The sequence below is a fragment of the Camarhynchus parvulus genome, chromosome 3 (genome assembly GCF_901933205.1).
Source record: "Camarhynchus parvulus chromosome 3, STF_HiC, whole genome shotgun sequence".
In the NCBI taxonomy this organism is placed as follows: domain Eukaryota; kingdom Metazoa; phylum Chordata; class Aves; order Passeriformes; family Thraupidae; genus Camarhynchus; species Camarhynchus parvulus.
Window position 1 is genome coordinate 39,924,737 of NC_044573.1, and position 20,158 is coordinate 39,944,894.

At 38.0% G+C, this 20,158-nt stretch overlaps 1 protein-coding gene across 2 annotated transcripts in view; it reads left to right on the forward strand.

Moving 5' to 3' along the window:
- SMOC2 (SPARC related modular calcium binding 2) overlaps positions 1 to 20,158 on the forward strand; it is a 138,617-nt gene that overhangs the window by 92,986 nt on the left and 25,473 nt on the right. For both annotated transcript variants that reach the window (XM_030945597.1, XM_030945596.1), the window contains exons 8-9: positions 2,593 to 2,779; positions 9,879 to 9,961. In XM_030945597.1, coding sequence (XP_030801457.1) covers positions 2,593 to 2,779; positions 9,879 to 9,961 — 270 coding nt within the window. The remainder of the gene's footprint in view (positions 1 to 2,592; positions 2,780 to 9,878; positions 9,962 to 20,158) is intronic.

Below are 20,158 nucleotides of genomic sequence, written 5' to 3' on the forward strand. Positions count from 1 at the left end.
CTAAAGCTATAAGCCATGTTTTCAGCCCTCTAGTGACATCTTCCCCGTAATTCTGCTTTTCTGTGCATCTGAGATTTAAAACCTGACATAAGGGAATAAGAGGACCAGAAGAAACATGACATTGTGCAAAAGATAAAAATTTCTGACTTGAGCAATAGCTTGTAGAAAATCTTGCCTCAGCAAGTCAACCAGTAACAAGTCTAACACTGTCACCTAAATCACCTTAACAGAGGTGACTGCACTGGCCCATGAGTCAGCAGTGCAGTCCTTCACGGGTTGTTTCAATCAGTAGAAACTAGAGCTTCACAGAAATTAGAGAGCACAGCTTATGCCCATAGCTGAAAAAGTTCATATCTGCTTCTGCACTGGGAATTTTCCATCACACCCACTCTGTTCAGATACATTTTGTTTATCTGGATGACCTGACTATGTGGTCTTTATAAACCAGTGTATTTTCTAAACAAAGCTGGGAGCATACAAATGTATTTTTCATACAAGGCTGGGTTCTGGGGAGATAAGAATACCTGCACATCTGCCATATTATGTTGCCAGTTACAAGGACATAAACCAAGATAAGGTCACAATAGCTAATGGCATGATACCAAGGTTTATCAGTATGAAAGAGACAATTTAGTGGAGTTTAAAAAATAATTTTTTCCTCTCTCTCATGGCAGCCGCTTCACCCCATGTGCTCTTTTTTCCCTGATTGTATACAAAACATAAAAAGTGAACAACAAAGCTAAGTGAGGTGTTTTCTAGAGTTGTTACAGCTTGTTATTTGATATTCATCATAATCCAGATTCACTTATGGGAACATTTATTTTGGCTACTCTAGGAGGACGTTGGTGACAGATTTCTACTTTGTCAAGCTATAGTTATGTCTGCGAAGGTTTCAATATGCAAATAATTCCTACATCCCTTTTTAAAAGAATGTTTCTGTCCCTACTACAGTGATTCTCTAAGTACACTTTATTATCTAAACACTGGAAATTTGGAAGGTACTCAATCTCTGTTTGTGTCAGTGGGTAGACCAAGACAAAAGCATGCAAAATCATCAACTTACCTAGATACCCTGTTCAAATACTACATGAAACAAAAGAGGAAAAAAATCAGCTAAAGACCTCCATCTGTGCTTTGTGTAATCAAGCTAGAATGTGATATTCTCTTTTTTAAAGCCTTTTACATGGACTGGAAAAAAGCACACTGTTTTGTAAACCAGGCCATTGTATAGATGGAATTGTGTGCCATTTAAAGTATGAAGGTGTTTAGCCTCCTAGCACCTTTTCCTCTGTCACAGAAGACTTACTGATTTTGGACATTTACATATGCAAAAAGCCTGTCAAGGAGCAGTATTATTCTGTGAATTTCTATTGGTGCCTACAGTTTGCAAAGCATTTTCTGAACCCTGTGTATAAAAGAAAACAAGATTACCCTAGAGCTGAAATTTGTTAAAATGCACTAGAATATTCAGTCAGGATTCAACTTGTTCTTTGTGCACTGAGCTATTAAAAGTCAAAAAGTAAATCCTTTAACTGATTTGAAAGAAGGGCAATTTTTTTTAAATTTTTATTGTAACATTAAAATTACTGTTCTTTAACTGAAGAGAATCTGTTACTGATTGAAATTTTACTGGATTGAAATTTTCCTTTTAGTAATTTGAACATCTGTAGAGTCCTTAATATTCTTGCTTTTCAAATATTTAATTTTTTTTCCTAATTGATAATGTGTGAGTTATTTAGAAATGTATTTTTAACAATCTAAATTTCACATGATAGGTGATTTTAAAGTCCTTGGAAAAATAATGGCTTGAATATATAGTCTTTCTTATTTACTGTCTCTGAAGTTTCACATGTACCAGTTTATTAGTGACCAAAAATCCTCAGCAGAGGTGTTATTTTACTGATTGGTGTAAACTGACAGGCCTTCTCAGGCCCTGTGGTTTCTTCTCTTTCCCCCTTGCCTCATAATTTCATGTAAAGGCTGAGAATGTATAGATATGTAAGTTTTTCACACATTCTGAAAGATTTCAGACATACTGATTCCATGACATAAAAATGTATTCTTCTCATGGGTCTTTGCTTTCCAGAGCAAATGATACATTGCCAACACCAGAATCACCAGAAAAGAACGTGGAAGAATTCTCACTGTGTTAAGAGGTTGTTTCAGAACTGGAGAGAACGAGCAGAGTATAAACATCCAAATGAATATCTGGATGAATAATTCATTTAAGGAATCCTAAGCACCTGGATTTTTAATATTGCTTCTGAAAAGTATCCGTTCTTTAGGGACTGTGGAGTGCATGAAGTTTTTTTAAGGTCACAAAGTATATGCTTATCCATGGATTACGTCAAGTATAGGAAAGGGGGTGTTCAAAATACTATTAGAACTATAAAATGAAGCAGCTGCATGAAAAGGAAACTAAAGTTTTTAACAATATATAGCCTAAACCATTGTAGCTGGTATTTGAGCTGTAGCAAGCTTTAACAAAGAAAATCCTTATATGCAATCAAAGAAAGATAGAAAATCTGTTTGATAAATTGAGTAGACTCTTTCCATCTGTCCTCTTCAGTACTTTTCTTTTCCATCCAAAAGCATCATCATGTGACCAAGAACTTCAGTCAGCCCTGGAGGAAGCAAAGCAGCCCCAGAAGGACAATGTGTTCATTCCAGAGTGCGCTCAGGGTGGCCTCTACAAACCAGTGCAGTGCCATCCTTCCACGGGATACTGCTGGTGTGTTCTGGTAGATACAGGACGTCCCATCCCCGGTACCTCAACCAGGTAAAGGAGTACATGTTCAGTTCTCAAAAGCTGTGGTAAGAACATGCCCTAGTGTCCATAGACTGTCATGTAGATTTCTATTGCTGGTGGAATTATGTCATACAGGTTTTTTATGAAGTGAAATACTTTGAGACATCAAAAATTAAGGCCAGATGCCAATGGACTCTTTCACTGCAATGGCACAGGTAGTTTGCCATCCTAGTCCTCTTCTTTACTCCTTTTTTGTGCTAGGAATCCAAGACTTGAAGCATATAATGAATGATCCCAGAGGAAATCTCACACTCCTTATCCTGAATATAAAAGAGGCAAGTGAGATGGTCTATGACACAAACCATGTCCAACCTCAGAAATGCTTAGTTATTTTGTTATTTTTCCAGCAACCTACTCAACTATTTCATATGATGGTCTTTGATGGAACAACTCCTCGGGAACCCATAGCTAGGAAATAACATTTTAGTGTGTTATTAATAGAAGGTTGGAGTTCAGTCATCTCAGCTGAGCCGGATATGCGGTAAATTTTTGTAAGCCGCATAGTGCAGATGTAGGCAAAGCACATATCAAGTTCCAAAGGATGTTATTTAGGTTGGTCATTGAGGTTTGGCTCTTGTAGGAATGCTATAGAAGCTCATATGGAGCTGGCAGGCAGTATAGGTATCTTGATGCAATCATAACTCTTTTATAACTTGAACAAAATCTTTTTTATCATTTGCATAAGGTTTGTGAAAGAAACATGCATTATAAGCTGCATGCTGTAAAATAGTATACTGTTGGGGAGGATTTTTTCACGTATTCTTCAAGTGCTGAGTTATTGCTACCTGTTTATACTATAGTCTAGACTATGCCAATTACAGTGACATCTGAAGTGGACTTGATGATCTTAGAGGTCTTTTCCAACCTTAAGGATTCTTTGATTTTGTCACTTAAAGTCACTGTTGATCAACTGTTTTTGACAAGTTGAGGTCCATAAATGGTCAAAACATAATAGTCTAAATTTCATGATGAAACTGTAGGATCACTATACATATTGTATGAGGATCTAAAGATGACTTCTAGAGATTCCAGATACTCCCTTTTATGTTTTTCTCTGTTCTCTACCCCTAGATTTGTTCATTATTTTCTTCTTTTTAGTGCTAATCCTTCTTTGAATGATTGTCTTAAATAATTTTATTTCCTATACCCTAATTCGAGTCCAAAATATTTTTTTGTGCTCATCAAGCAATGGGGCTCCTGCTGTGCTTTTGTTTTTGTTGGATTTTGGGTTTTGGTGGGGTCTTCTTTTTTTTTATTTTTGGTTTGGTTTTTCTTCTTGTGAGTTTTTTGTTTGGGTTTTTTTGGGAGGAGGGTTTGAGGTGTTGTTTCTTTTTCTTTTTTCTCCTTTTTTTTTGTTTTTGGTTTTGGTTTTTTTGTGTGTGTCTTATTTCTTATTGATATCATTTTACTATAGAGTCACAGAATAGCTGAGATTGGTAGGGACCTCTGGAGGTTTTCTGATCCAATGCCCCTACTCAAAGCAAGATCATCTATAGTAGATTGCTCAGGATTGTCCAGTTTATTCTGAGAGTTGCTAAGAATAAGGAATCCATAGCCTCTCTAAGAAGCCTGTTTTAGTGCTTGATCACCATCAGAGTTAAAAATAAGTTTTTTCTTACCTTTACCTGAAATTTTTAGCATTTTATTTTGTGCCCATTACCCTTTTTTTCTGCCACTGGACATCAGCAAGCAGATTATAACTTCCCTTTCATTGTTTTCTTCTCTTTGGATACTTAGAGACAACATTAAGATCCCCCATGAGCCTTCTTTTCTCCAGGGTGAGCATTGTCAGCATTCTTTTCTTGCCATATCAAATGCTCCAGTCCCTTAATCATATTTGTGGCCCTTTCCTAGATCCAGTGTGCCCATGTCTCTGTTGTTAGTGGAGCTCAGAGCTGGACACAGCATTGCAGATGAGTCTCATTCTCCCACTGTGAACGAGAGGGCAAGGATCTCCTCCCTTGAGCTGATGGCAGGACGTTTCTAGTGCAACCCTGGAGGCTGTTGGCCTTCTTTGCTGTCATACTCAGCATCCATCAGAAATCCCAGAAATTCTTGCTTCAAAGTTGTTTTCCAGCTGGTTGACCACATACTGTACTGATGCAGGGAGTTAATCTGTGCCAGGGGCAAGAATTTTGCTTTTTTAAACTTCATGAGATTCCTGCCAACCCATTTCTGCAGCCTGTTGAAGTTCCTCTGAATGGCAGCACAACTGTCTTGTGTATCAGACACTTCCTCCCAGTTTTGTATCATCTGCAAACTTACTAAAGTTGTTCCATGTCCCAGTGTCCTGGTCATTAAGGAAGAGGTTAAACAATATGTTTAACAATAAACAAGTTTTGGGGCACTCCACTGGTGACTGACTTCCAGCTGAAATGTTTCTGCTCATCCCAACTATTTGAAACTGGCTGTTCAGCCAGTTTTCAACACACCTCACTGTTCATTTATCTTGTACATACTTCGTCAGTTTGTCTATGAGAATGTGTTCAGAGACAATGTCAAAAGCCTAGCTAAAATTAAGATAGATATAATCTGCCCATCTCACCTTATCCACTGTGCAAGTTACAGAATCACAGGAAGCTGCAGCATTGGGGAAGTATGATTCCCTTTTCATAATTCCATCCTGACAACTCTCAATCACCTTCTTCATAAGTTTTGAAATAGCTTATAGGAGGATTTACTTCATCACCTTCTCAGAAACTGAGGTAAGGCTCTCTGGCTTATATGGTTCTTCCTTGCCCTTCTTGAACACAGAAGTGACATCTTCTTTCTTCCAGTCCTCGGGAACCTTTCCCAGTCAGTACAACCTTTCAGATATAATAGAGTGGCCCACAAATCAGCCAGCTTCCTCAGCACTTGTGGGTGCATCCCATCAGGTCCCATGGAGTTATGTGTGTCCAATTTGTTCAGACAATCCCTGCATTGATCCTTTATGACCCAGGACAAGTCTTCCTTGCTCTAGACTTTACTACTGCTCTCAAGAACCTGGGATTCCTTGGAGACTGGTCTTGCAAGTAGAGACTGGGAAGGAGGTGCCATGGAGTACTTCTGCCTTCTCTCTGTTCTTTGTCACAAGGTCTCTTATCCCATTCAGCAGCAGGCTCACACTTCCCTTGTCTTCTTTTTGCTGCTGATACGCATGTAGGAAGTTCTTCTTGTTGTCTTCATACTCCTTACCAGATTCCCAACCCCATCCCTGCACACTTGAACAGTGTCTGTTTATTCCTCCTGTATCAGCTGACCAATTGTATGCTTCCTTTTTAAATGTGAGTTTTGTTACGTGCACTTTCTTCACCTGCATGGGGTTCCTGCTGCATCTTGCCTGTCAGGATGAGCCATTTATGAAACTGGAGGTGATGATCCTTAAAAATCAACCACCTTGCTTTCCTATTAATATGTATAGTGTGCATGCAGTATGTGCCATTTTGGCCCCTGCTGTCAAACAGACTGGAATTATAGGCCTTCTCAACCCCTTGATGAATCACCTATGGACCTAGAGTCAGTCTCTGTCTCTTTTTTTCCCCTGTTTGGTCTGCTGGGCTCTTGTTTTTGGTAACTACACAGTCACTCAGCTGTGGGAGAAGAGGCAGCAGGAAGACCTTTCACTGTGCTGCATGTCTCAAGGTTGAAAGGCTGGAAAATTGGATAAAATCTTTCCATGCATATGGTTTAGACACAAAGTGCTCTGCCTGATGACTGATACTAAAAAGATCAGCTGCTGTGTTCTTGACCATTTCTAATTTTTCAGCTTTATTAGACTTAAGGTCAGTCCTCAGTGAAGCTCTGCGGAAGTAAAATTCAGTGATATCCCCAAAGAGGACATTTCTGAGCAGAGATGGATAAGGAGAGTACTCAGTTTTAGGAATTTTATACTAAATAAATGATGACTGGTGTATTTAGGAATCTACAGTCTTGGTAAACAAGCAGGTGGGATTACTGCCTGGAGTTTAAGAGGAATGTCTAGACCTCATTTCTGAGAAATATTTAGATGGGCTGGAATCCCATTAATTATTTCTTGATTTTAATTTTCTTTTCAGTACTGATAAAACTAAACTTTTTTTTTCTTCAGGGAGAGGGAACTAAATGGGGATCAGAATATACTTGTCTTTTTGTAATTCTTATAGAATGGAAAGAAGGAATATGTGAGTCCTTCCTAATTTAAACAGTCAGTGGCTTGTGCAATATTTGGTGTACTGTCTTTCAGTTTTCCACTTCAAAATACAAATTAAAAGATCTTAAAACTCTACCGCAGGAACTGATATCATTAGTACTCCTGGTAACAAGATGGGTGCATAGCAGACTGAAATCTCTGTTCTGCAAATAAGGGTCAAATTGCTAAGGGACAACACTGAAAGGATAGACAGATCCAGAAAGCTATTGCCAGAACAGCTCAACATTCTACTTTTTATTGGTTTTGAACGTACTCATGATATTTGTCATATTATAAGGTTCTGAACACCACATTAAATGGTAGTCATGTTAAATATGACCCTCAAAATGAAGGGAAGTTATTAACACTCATTTAGCTTCTAATACACTGTCATCTGGAAAAAAGACAAATCATTTGTCAGTGAAGGTATTTCAGAAAAAAATAAACTCATTCTAGAGTTAAAATAAAGGTATGTCAATGAAGAACCCCTCTAGTACATTTAAGACAGTAAAACAAAAGAAATAGGTGAAATTGTGGAATAAATCTGGATTAAAAGGAGGTAATGCATTTAAAGGGTAAAAACAACCATTCCCAAAAAGTGTTAGTGTGGTCCTCACCAGCTGGCTCCCAATGCCTCTTGGAAATCACAGCATGAACCTCAGCCTTTTGGTTCAGTGGGGACCATGGGGCTGAGTTCTCACATGTGACTTTTTTTAGCAACTAGGATCTCGTGCAGAGTAAACCCCAAACTTGCACAAGATTCTCTAAACTTAAAAAGGAACATAAATCATCTGTTTCATGAAGCTGCCCTCACTGTAGAATCCCTGTGGAAGCCTCCGTCCTCTACTGCTTTGTACACCTCAGTAAATCGCAGTTCTTCCCAGCAGACTGATCAGAGGTATAAAGCAGTCTTCCTAAGCCCTTGCCAATTCTAGATATACATTTACTGCTAAAGATTCTTTCCCCTTTTAAATTCAAAAGAATAACTTGGGATGTCTTTTAACTACACTATTTTTAACCTGTGTTCCATTCTGACATACTATCCCGTTCCCACTCTTTCTCCATGAAAACTGAGGCAAGTCTGTTTTTCTTATCAGTTTTTAGCATGGCTGTTCCTGTATGGTAAACTATAAATGACTTGTTTTCTTTCTTCAGTTGCTTTAAAGAGTTAAACATAGACTTTTCACATTGCAGCATTTTAATACCTATTGGGTTTTTATAGATTTAGTTTGTATATGATTGTTTATGTGTGTATTTAACAAAAATATCAGCCAAAAGGGTAGAAGAGTAGAGGCCAAAAAGTGAAATGTAGGCACAGAGCAGCCACAGTAATGGAGGAGAAGGAGGGGAATGCAGAGTCAGGTATCAGATTAATCAGGGGCCAGGCTGTTTGCCAGATACTGCATTAGTGGTATTGCTCAGAGACTTCCCTTTCACTGTTTTCTTGGCTAATTGAAGTGGTCATCCATCAAGTATCTGAATCCAACTCATGTTATCAAAGCACCTTCTGTTTCTGCCATTCTGTAGGGTAAAAAGAGTCTGTAGCTCTCCCATGTCCATAAAAATTATACTGTACCTTCTTGCAGCAGCCAAAGCTTGGTGGGCTAGTCGTCAGTTTCATCAGATGGTATAGAAATAAATTAAGTGCTCAAAGGAAAAAATAATATTGCAGTTTTCTCTGCTGCCCGATAATTAAGAACAAAATATTTAGGCATTGTTTTTAGAAGCAGTCTGACCTGAATCCAGGACATTACCACCACTCAATGTTTTTAGAAATATTTTGTTCCAAAAAAATTGGATTAATATAATTTAATAAGAAATCTAAGTATGCCACGCAGTAAATGTGATTTTGGTGAAGTTGGAGTAGCAGAACTTCAGTTATATAAACTATGAAAGAATCTAGAATCTATTCAGTGAACAATATGTGCACACATGTATATAGACACGATGCATGTTCATTTAACTGAGAATTGAAACATTCTATGAAGTGCTCCCTGCTAAGTCCTGCAACTTCAGTCTGCTTTAGGACAATAAAGTAAAAATTTCTCAGAAAGAGACTCTGTTGAGGTGAGTGAAAAACCACTATGCATTGATGGTGGGACATGGAAAAGGAGGTGAGATTCAGCAGCAGATGCTCCTCCCATGCCTCCTGGTCTTGCATAAAAGATATTGCTAGTGGTGTTGCATAAGTCACTGTTCGTTGGAAGTACAAATAGCAGTCTCTAGTTACCAGTTAGACTAAGTGACTTTAAGTAAATCCAGCAAGCATAGAAGAACCAGTATATTCCAGTAGCAGGTGGAGATTCAGTCTTCTTCACAATTCACTTCAAGCATTTCCAGCCCAATTATCTTCCTTCTGGAAATCCTATCACTTTTTCACTTTTGTTCAAAACATTAACCCTTCTTACTTAAATTATTTTTTTTTAGAAGATGCAGTAGCACATGAATTTAGAGCTGCAGTAGTCCCTAACTACAGTACCTGCCTTTCTGTGATTTTGGTATTGTTTCTCTGGTGTTTCCCAACATGAGTACTGTCTGTGGTATTGTTTATGACTTTTTTTATAGGTAGGAGACAGCATCTTTTTTTCCTTTTTTTTTTGCTTCTGTGGGGCTTCTTTTGTATATTTTTCAAAATAATTTTTATTTGGTATTAATTTATAGCAGTTCATTAGTTTTTCTCCCAGTAGAATGGGTTTTAGAAGAGAGAATATTTTTTTTAGTTTGGCATCAACTCCAGGAGAATAAAGGTGATTTCTTTGAGGTAAGTGAAAGATAGACAAGTTTGCATTGCCCTCTGAATGAAAATGTGGGCTTTTTCCTTGAATACGAGAAGGTATGAGGACTACAAAATTTGAAATTAATTAATTCTTGATCCAATTAACCTTGGCTGTTTTTGTTCTCTCCCTGTTTGTTCTTTAGGTATGAACAACCTAAATGTGATAATGGTGCCAGAGCTCACCCAACAAAAACAAAAGATTTGTACAAAGGGCGCCAGCTTCAAGGTCAGTGAAACAGATAAATTTAAATTTATGCATTCCAGTTCATTCACTACAGTAAATTAGAAAGCAATTCCTTACACTGTATCAAAACAGGGTATCTTTTAGACACCACTATATTGATTTGCCACTGGCTGAAGTCTTTGACTTTGGAGCAGTGTAAGTCAATATGGGTTTTGGGATCTTGTCAGAGAAATTAAGGCTCATTTTAATCAGTAGTTTAATGGCCATCACATTTACTTACTGGAATTATTCTTTGCAGCTCTCGTATCAGGGAAATCAGCAAATATATCCAGGATAACTTAATCTATGCTTCATAATCGTTGTTCTAGCAAAATCCACGGGAAATTGGCCTCCATCTTGGAATCAGTCTAAATAATGTATCCATCTTACTTTTTTCCAAAAGTATCTTTGTCAGTTTACTTCACAATAATACTTTTTATTCATTATTCTTAGTTGGAGGAAAAAATGGTTCTATTCAGAAGCTAATCAAAAGACCTGGTTGAAAATTCCTTGCTCATTGTAGGGCGCTGGACAAGATGACCTTCAAGGGTCCCTTCCGACCCAAATTATTCTGTGCTATTTACAACTCCACAGAAACCAGTGGAAAGTTAGCCATCTTCAACAAATTATTTCACACAACACTTGCATAGTTACAGACTTGGATGGTTATTTGATTTTATGTTTTTTTTTTTCTGAATGGAAAGAACTTGACTTAGAAGACATTATAGCAGACCAGAAGTTGAAGAGACAAGTTTTGCAGTTAGTGATACCACTTACTGGTCATTCCTACCTATTGCTAAATATTTGAAAAGTGTTTGCTCGATGGAATCCTAAAGGGAGAATGGGCAGGTGAAGGTTTTTAGGATTGCGTAGATCTATTTTTTTATCTAAACTGCTAGTGCTTTCATACAGTACAGTAATAAAGATTTATCCAAAATCAATATACTATTCAAGTGAAATAGTTAACAAGAATTTTCATTAAGTTAGGCAATGGTATATTGATTTTCTTTTTTTTTACATTATGGTATTTTGCATTACGTGTGCTTTAGTCAAAAAACCACTACCGCAATGCAAGCCTATAAATATTATAATTGATATGTATGACATGGATTTGCTCTCTCTCATGTTAGGTTGCTTAATCTTTGGCTTCCAAATGCCTTGTGTTATTTTAAAATAAGGCAAATACCAACAGTTCTTAAATACGTATAGGTTAGCTAGAAGAATCTCCTATTCTGCAGCAGCATGGAATAAGTACGTGTCTGTAGAAGTAATTGGGGGAAGAGACTACTTCCCAGTTGCAGTTATGTTAAGATGTTTATTTTCTTTCTTTCCCTCCCTGTAAGGCTAAGTGCACAAGTGCATTTACCAATAAATGGCAAATTTGTCTCTTATCATGAAAGTACTACATCAAGTGAAATGAATTGAATTTACTTTAGACAATTTTTTGAAAAAAAAAGGACATTGAAAGCTGAGCTTGTACAAGTATTTCTAGTTGTTAACAAGTAACACAAAGTTGTGGGAATAACTAATATGAATCAACTTTTTAATAGCAATGAATCACTGTTATTCAGTTTTTCTATTGTAAGCAGCCTTGCAAAGGCATGTTTGCACTGTGTTGTCTAAATTTAAATGTAGCATATAATTACTGAGTGGTGCCAGGACTGAATAAAGAAAAAAACTAGGCTAATTGGAGTCTTACTTTTAAGGAATAATACATTTCTGAAAGGATGGGTTTGCTTGATTTGCTGATTAGAGCCACAAAAATGCAGTAGCCCTCGGTGAACCCACTCTGACTACCTGCCATGTAAAACCAGGAATATTTTAAAATTAATTACTTTACTGCTATGAATGATCTTAAATGGGATAAACCCTACAGGTAGATTCTCAAGTGGATTAAATTGGCATGGTTCTGCAGCTTCACTGATTTATACCACCTGAAAATTTGAACCCATTATATGTTAAGCCAAATATGTTTTGCAATAATTTGTAAGTAAACCAAGAAACAGTTTTTGGCAAGCACTGATACCTTGTTAAGGCAAAATTGTGGCAGATAAGTGTCCCTTGGAATCAACAGCAAAATTCCCACTAATTTAAACCTTTGTATCCTAAGGTAACCTAATATAAAGCATCTGAAGCTGAAGGCTAGTCTAATGTTTGTAGGGACGATCCAAGCCACCTGTATCTCTTAGTTTGGACTGGAAGTTATAATAATAATAATAATAATAATTCTTCCCATTAGATTTCTAGTCCTTTTTAAAGCCAAAGCATTTTTCTGAGGTTACTTGCGGTTATGATCCTTCTCAGAAACTAGTTATTCTGAGATAATGAAATTGAACTCAAAAAGGAGTATAGAGAATGTCACATACTATGGAAACAAAAGGGTTTTTTATTTTTCTCACAGTCAGAGTTTTCAAACATTTGTATTTTGACCTTCTATTCTCTTCTATGTTATACAGTAAAATGGAATCTCTGTGATGTAAGGTCTTGAATAGTTTTTTCCATACTTTGGATTACTGGCGTGTTAAAGAGTAATTCATTTTTCTACATAAGCTGATCAAGAGCATTTAAAAGGGTTTAGCCTGAAGGCTAGTTGAGCAAAACATACAGTATGATGAAATGAAGTGTAGGTGCCCCTGTAAGCTTCCTGTTCATAAAGCTAGTCTTGCCCCTGCTCTAAGCAACCTGGAAAAAAAAAGACCTTGGTGTGTAAGAAAGCAAGACATGATAGCATACTGAGACACTGCCAGACCACTCAGATAATTTGTCTCGTGGGCAAATCCTTTTCTTATTTAAAAAGTATGCACTGAAAGCGAGAAGTCTCTGGTTTAGGCTCTGCTGTGTGTGAGGGCTGGATAAACTTTGGATAGTACTTCATATGATTTAAGATTTTTATATTCTTACCTGACTTGGGAATTTATCTTATTTTCCTGAAATATGATTTTCATTATGCAGACCTGAAATTTGAAAAGTAAATAGAAAAAAAATTAAAGTATTCTGGGCAAAGTCATTTTGATCATATAATATTTTTTAGCAGTACCCTTATCTTTTGTGAAAAAAAACCCCAAAACTAACAAATGAGTAAATGACACACAGGTTTCAGCAAGGGACACGATGTCAAGCTGGATTTTCAGACTTTAGGGTTGCTATGGTTTTGTCAATTTAAGTCAGACCACTAATTTTGTTTACATTTTATTTTGGTTTGTATAAGTTTCTCCGTTTCTTTAACATGATGTGGGTTTTTTTGAATTTGCTGCAGTTGTGATATTTCATTTCATGCAAAAGGATGATTTGAGAGGGGAAAGTATAGTTTGGAAATGACAGTGCCTCGAACAGTAATACAGTATACTTACTTGGGTTAATGTACAGATGTAGTAAATCAAGCTACTAAAAGTCTTGAAAATCTCCCTTTTTAATTTTGTCTAAATAGCATAGCTCTTCACTGTTGAATATTTTGTTTCCCTGAGATACTGATCTCAATTTGCCTTGCTGGAAGTAGCATGCTTCCATTGCATTCATGTTCCTGTAGGTTTTAACTGGTTATGTAAGATCAGCATTTCACTCCTATTTCTGTCCTTACTGGCAATCCTTCACTTCAATTGATTATCATTACAATTTTTGATTCTAGACAATTTCTCATAAAAAGGTAAGTATTTCAGGGTTTTGATAGCACTGAGTTAAGAAGCATCTGAAAGGTTTTTATTGTCTAGGGTTTATTTGGTGGCACAAGAAGGATCCAAATTAATTTTGCACAGCCTCTGTGAGACAGATTTTGATTTCTCTGTCCCCCCTTTTCCCCACAACCGAAATCCAAAACTCAGCGCTTTCCATCCAGGGCCTAAGCTCTGTTAATCATGGTGGTGGTACTCTGATGGTCTACAGTTTGCCAAACTTAGAACTTTATGACTTAATTGAAATGTCTTGACAGAGGTCCCTTGTAAAGTTAATCAAATTAATAACAAAACAAAACAAAACAAAAAATCCCTTAAAACTCTTCCTTAAATATAAACTACAAGTTGTTTTCTAATTTCATAGCCTGCTACTGACTCAGCTCTTGTTTTGAACTATGGGTGTTCTTGAGCTTAGTTTAACCTTGGCATTGAAGTAGTTAACATTTTCTCCTGCAAATCATGCACCAGAGCAGTTTAATTTATCTGTTTATTTAATTTTTGTGTTACTTAAGAGAAACAAAAATATTCTAACTGCCCAATTCTCTTCCTATTGTAATGACTTTATTTACTGTGTTTCTGATGGGATAATCCTGCACTGACCCTGAACAGTTTATGTTTTGTGGAGCAAAACTCATGATTTAAGGTATGGGGGAATTATATGTGGATAAGTACAGTTTACTTTTGGTTGTTGGCAGTGTATCTTTTTCCAAAGTTAAAGGGAAATAGTCGGAAGCACTCAAACCACAATGATGCAACACCCACAGCCAAGCAGCCATCATATGAAGTGTCTCACTTCAAAGGCATCTTAAAAGAAAAGGAAAGTGATAGAGGCTTAACTGCCTTTCCTTTTGAGGTTCATTCTATCATGCAGTGGTTCCACTTTTGACCATGGCTGCATCAGGTTTTATAATGTGCCAGAGAATTTCTCAGCTAAAATACTGAGGTAGCACCACTGCCCTATCCCGTCTAATTTAGTCTGTTTCCACAGAGTCCTTTGTTTCCCCAGTGTAGTCTGGTACCAACACCAAGTAGAAATTAATCTTACCTTATTTCACTTTCTTAAACATTTGAATGACTAAAGGTTTCTTTTTTTTAAAGGCATCAGATAAGGCATAATGCAAATTTTTAACACATGCCTGCCTTCCCATGAGCTTCAAATTGTTAGATCAATTGGCATGTAACTGTCTCCACTGAGCTGTGATTTAAAAGGATTATATTTTTATGATGTAACCAGTTTTCTGGCTGCATGAGCTAATACTCAGAATACTCCTTTCTGCTATTGAATCTTAAAGCTCGGAGTAGTCAACCAACCACTTGAAGTTGCTGGCTGTTTTGAATGAGCCTGTAACCATTACCCTGAACTCTCTGCTGTTTTTTATACCAAGAGGTACTTGGTAAAAAGGCTCAGTACAGAGCAGAACTACCTAAATAATGACTGTGACCAGGAAATGTTGGTTCAAATCTGGTGTGAACATTTATGACAGTGAAGTGATGGCAGAGCTGAACAGCTGCGTGGTGAGTTGATGGAGGGGAGCTGCCTGGAGCATGGTGGGATCTGCAGGGAGGACATGAGGCTCAACAGTGAGGTACAGCTCTCAGAGCTGGAGGTTTGTGATGGAAGCAGAGTGAAGCTCCCATAATCCAAAAGGAAGCAGATAGTGACATTCTGGGCCAATTAGACACCCACAAGTCTGTGGGCCCAGAGAGGGTGCAGTGAGAGTAACGAGGGAGCTGGCCAGAAGAGCTTCCCAAGTCACTTCCAGTCATTTACCAGCAATCCTGGTTAACTGGAGATGTCCCAGAATTACCAGAAAGTAATTAGCAAGTGTAACACCCATCCATGAGAGGGATTGAAAGGATGATCTGGGATACTAAAGGCCCGTCATCCTGACCTTGGTACTGGGGAAAGTCATGGAGCAGATCATCATGAGTGCCATCATACAGCATGTGCAGGACAACCAGGGGATGAGGCCCAGCCACATGGGCTTTATGAAAGGCAGGTCCTGCATGGGCACCCTAATCTTCTATAAGCAAGGTTACTTGCTTAGAAGATGAGGGAAAAGCTGTGGTTGTTGAATAACTAGACTTCAGTAAAGGCTGCAACACCATATTCCACAACAGTCTCCTGAAGAAATTGAGTCTTTTTTTGGCTTGAACAGATGCAATTTTTACTGGATTAAACAGTGGCTGGATGGCTGGGCCAAGAAAATGGTAGAGAATGGAACTAAATCCAGTTGATGGCCAGTCACTGGTGGCATTCCCCAGGACTCAATATTGAGGTTGGTCTTGTTTCATATCTTTTATCAATAAGATAAGGCGATTTAGTGCATCCTCAGTAAGTTTGCAGATAACACCAAATTAAATTAAATTGAAGTGTTTTTCTGCTGGAGCATAGGAAGGCTCTCCAGAGAGATCTTGACAGGCTGGATCAGTGGGTGGAGGACAACCACATGATACTTAGTAAAGCAAAGTGCTGGGTACTGCATTTGTATTGCAGCAACCCCATGCATCAATATAGGCTTGGGGAAAAGTAGCATGAGAGCTGCTTAGCAGAAAGACATTTGGGGTTGCTAGTTTACAGTTGGCCAGCTGTGTGCCCAGGTGGCCAAGAACGCCAGTGATATACATCTTGGCGAACAGCATGTCCAGCAGGACTAGAGAAGTGATTTTCTCCCTGCACTCAGCACTGGTGACACGAGACTTCAATGCTCTGTTTAGTTCTGGGCCCCTCACAACAAGGAAGACACTGAGGTTTTGGAGGGTGTTCAGAGAAGGGCAGTGAAGCTGGTGAAGGGTCTGGAGCACAAGTCTTATGATGGGCAGCTGAGGGAGCTGGGGGTGTTTAGCCTGGAGAAAAGGAGGCTTGGCTGGGGGGGACCTCACTGCTCTCTAAAACTACCTGAAAGGAGGTTGTAGCCAAGTGGGGGCCAGTCTTTCCTGTCATGTCTCAAGTGAAAGGATGAGAGGAAATGGCCTTCAGTTGTGCCTTGGAAGGGTCAGGTTAGATATTAAAAAAAAATAGCACTGAAAGAGTTGTTAGGTATTGGAATAAGTTGTCCAGGGATGAGGTGAAGTCACTGTCTCTTGAAGTGTTCAAGGAGTGTCTGGATGTGACACTTGGGGTTTTTATTTATGGGTGATTTAGTTTGGTGTTAGGTTGATGGTTTAACTAGATGATTTGAAAGATCTATTCCAACCTTGATGATTCTGTGATTCTGTGCAGAGGGGTGCTGGAGGGCCAGGAATACTCCTTGTCAGTCCCTTAGTGCTGGAGTAGGAAGGGGAATGGCAGCTTCGTCTCCCAATGCACTTGCTGTCTCCTCTAGTGCGTGCAGTGGTGGCACACTAGGGAGGGGGGAGGCAGCAATCCTCACCACTTCATAGCTCTGTGGGTCAAACAAGTGCTGGGGCCACTACTATGGCTTCAGAGCAGCTGATCCTCCAAAGAAGACTCAGTGTCTTAAACCTACAATAGTTTACTTGGGCTTTTGAATTCAGTAGCTTCAATATTATTACCCCATTGTCTGGCTACATGAGCATATTTTAGTCTCCCAGTTATTTTTCAAGGCTCTGCAGATCACGTTGATTTCCTGCATACCCTCTTCTATTCATCTCCTCATCCTGATTTGATTAATAATGATCTGGCCACAGTTCTTCATACTGCTTTAATTTTGCCTCAATTCATAATAATTTCTTATCAAAATGAATCTTCACACAAACCTGCAGTAGAAATATTAATATCTGAAAAAAATAATCTCAAGCACATAACCCAAGAGCTACTTAATGTGCAAATTTGCCTATTAAAATTACAGTGAAAGCATTTGTGTTACTAGTAAAATGCCAGTGAAAGACACAACTCTTTCACAGCTAACAAAAGAGAAAAGCTTGCTAATTAAAGGTGGTGCTACTGGCTCAGCAATAGCATTTCATTCATTGCTCTGCTTCATATTAACCTATAATTTTATGTTTAATTTATTTTAAGGGGCTATAATAGAACTAATAAACACTGACTTCATTTGCTTCACAGCATTTGGCTATGCCAAAGAATATATATTCTGTTTCTCACCTCACTTGTTTCTGTCCTCCTTTTGCAAACAAACACATGTTTAAGGACAGCAGTCTTGCCTGCTGTCAGTGTGAGCAGTGGAACACCTCCAGGAGAACATGCCCAGAAGGGAGAACGTTCTCCTGTATCTGGCTGGTTTCCCAGGAGGTTGTCTCACACCAGCTGTACAGTTACATTTAATCCATAATATTATATTTACTCTCCTTCTATATTTTTCCTAATAGTAAGGAGACAAAGAAGGAGATGAATTTATGAAATGTTTCAATGCAGAGATTAGTCTAATCGAGAAATCCAAAAGAAACAGCAAAACAGTACATTTTAAACATCTTTGTTTCTTTTAACAAGGTCTCTGCAGAAAATACATGTGAGTATTAAGAAAATCAAGATACCTGCCGTCTTTTAAAGACAGTCTAAAGTTTACAGTGAAAATACCACAGACCCTTTTAGAACAGCTCCAATTACATTACTGTAGGATACTGAGGTATTGTCTATGCCCAGTATAAAATCCTACAATAAGCAGAGTGAAACTTTGATCGCACTGGAACCTAAAAGAAACTAAAGAATTTGCCTCATTCAACAAACTTTGATGCTGTATTCTTAAAACTACAAGTTCAAGAGATGCTTTTAAAAAATCTTGAAATAACCTCTGTTATAGTGAAGACATAGGAGAGATCTCATAATAATGTGGGGCAACTGGCTTGTAACTCTTGTGTAAGCAGTGGGAAAAAACCAACACCAGCAGGGAAGATTGATATAGAATAACTTCAGTGTTTTCTGCCAGAATGCCTGCAATCATTATCATCTTGCAATCTAAAAGCTGTCAAGAAAAGCTCATATTAACTGAATGGAAAAGGTGAAAACCTTTTAGTGTGCCAGGGCTGTAATCATAATGAAAAATGACACCTGAATCTTATCATGACAGTGAGTGGGAGTCACATAATAAGACACTATTTCCTCAAAGGCACATGGTATACGGCTTCTCCTTTATAATCTGATAGAGTAAATTGAATAAAAACATGCTATGGATTTGTAACACTGTTCCTTTCAAAAAGGATCTCTTGTTTTGTTGTGTTTTCATACTTGGATACAAGTTCTCCTTGATTATGTGGCAGAAACAGCTCTCATGTTTAATCTGTGGACAGGGAAAAATAAATATTTTCATTTCAGATTGAATGTATATCTGGAGCTATATTTTCAAGAGGGAACAGCAATGGTAAGGCATTTATTCTTTGTGTTTAGTCACTTGGAGAAGTGTTTCAGTTTTCAAATAAAATGAGCCCTTCAATAACTGTGAGTTCAGTGGGGATTTTCAATTCCCAGCGATTATAAAAATATCCTGTACTTACAATAAATCACCCCAGAAATTTTGTGATTTTCATCAAACAGTGACTTTTTGAAATGCAGACTTAAAAGGTTAGGGCTTGTGAAAATTTAAGCCAGTGCAAACCTTCCCACTTACTAACATTTTGAAAAACTTAATGTGTAATACAGTAATAACATCAGTCATTACTCAGCTGAATAATGTCTGAAAGTGTCAAGCAATAAGCCTAATTTACTTGTCAAGGAAAATGAACAAGATGTAGTCATTAAGTATATTTTTCTGAAAAAAATATTTTTGTTTTAGCCTCCAAAAGGCTTTTTTGTGTAACCTCCTGCAAAAGGGCAAAAAATTTCCTCCTCAAGGGCTTTTAGTTGTGGGGGCCTAGAGGTTGTACTCAAACAAGGAATAATATTGCATATTTTAAAACACTGAAATAGTCTTATATGCACTACCATGTAGTATATTTAGCCAGCTGCAAAAAATAATTACTTTGTTTACTTATTTTGAGAAAAAGGCTGTCTCTGATAATCAGTCCATTCAATGCTCATGTTTTCTAAATACCAGCGTAGCTTATCTGAGATCAGAGGAACTCCAGTAGAAGAGTGTTGCACATCTCACTGAGGTTGACTTTATTTTACGAAGTAAAATATCATTATTGAACATAGTTTCTGACTGAGGCTCAAAAGTAATGCCAGGTTTTGTCCTCCTCATCACAGCAGATCAAAGACATGATTAATTTCACATGCTTTGTCTTGGTAAGGAGGTGCTGCAACCTTGGTGCAGCCGCAGATAGAGGATATCATACCTGTTGTTGTTAATATGGAGAACCTTCAGCCAGAGATGAGCTTGGAAAGACTCTGTGCTTAGAGTTGTTAATTGTTTGCCTCACAGCAGTTTATAGTTGCATAGTCTGGGATACCAATGTTCTGGGCACTGCACAAATACAGAATAACAAGACGATGCCTGGAAAATTCACAGTCGAGCTGATTGCAAAGCCACTCGGACAATGGGTGGACAGATGCCATCAACTGGAGAGGCAGCAAAAGTTGCTGCCAATTCCTCAAAGTGCTTCAGTCTGCCAGCATGTGTCACCTTCATTTCACACTGGCTGAGCTTAAGCCAGCTGGCTTTCCTCCAGGTCCTTC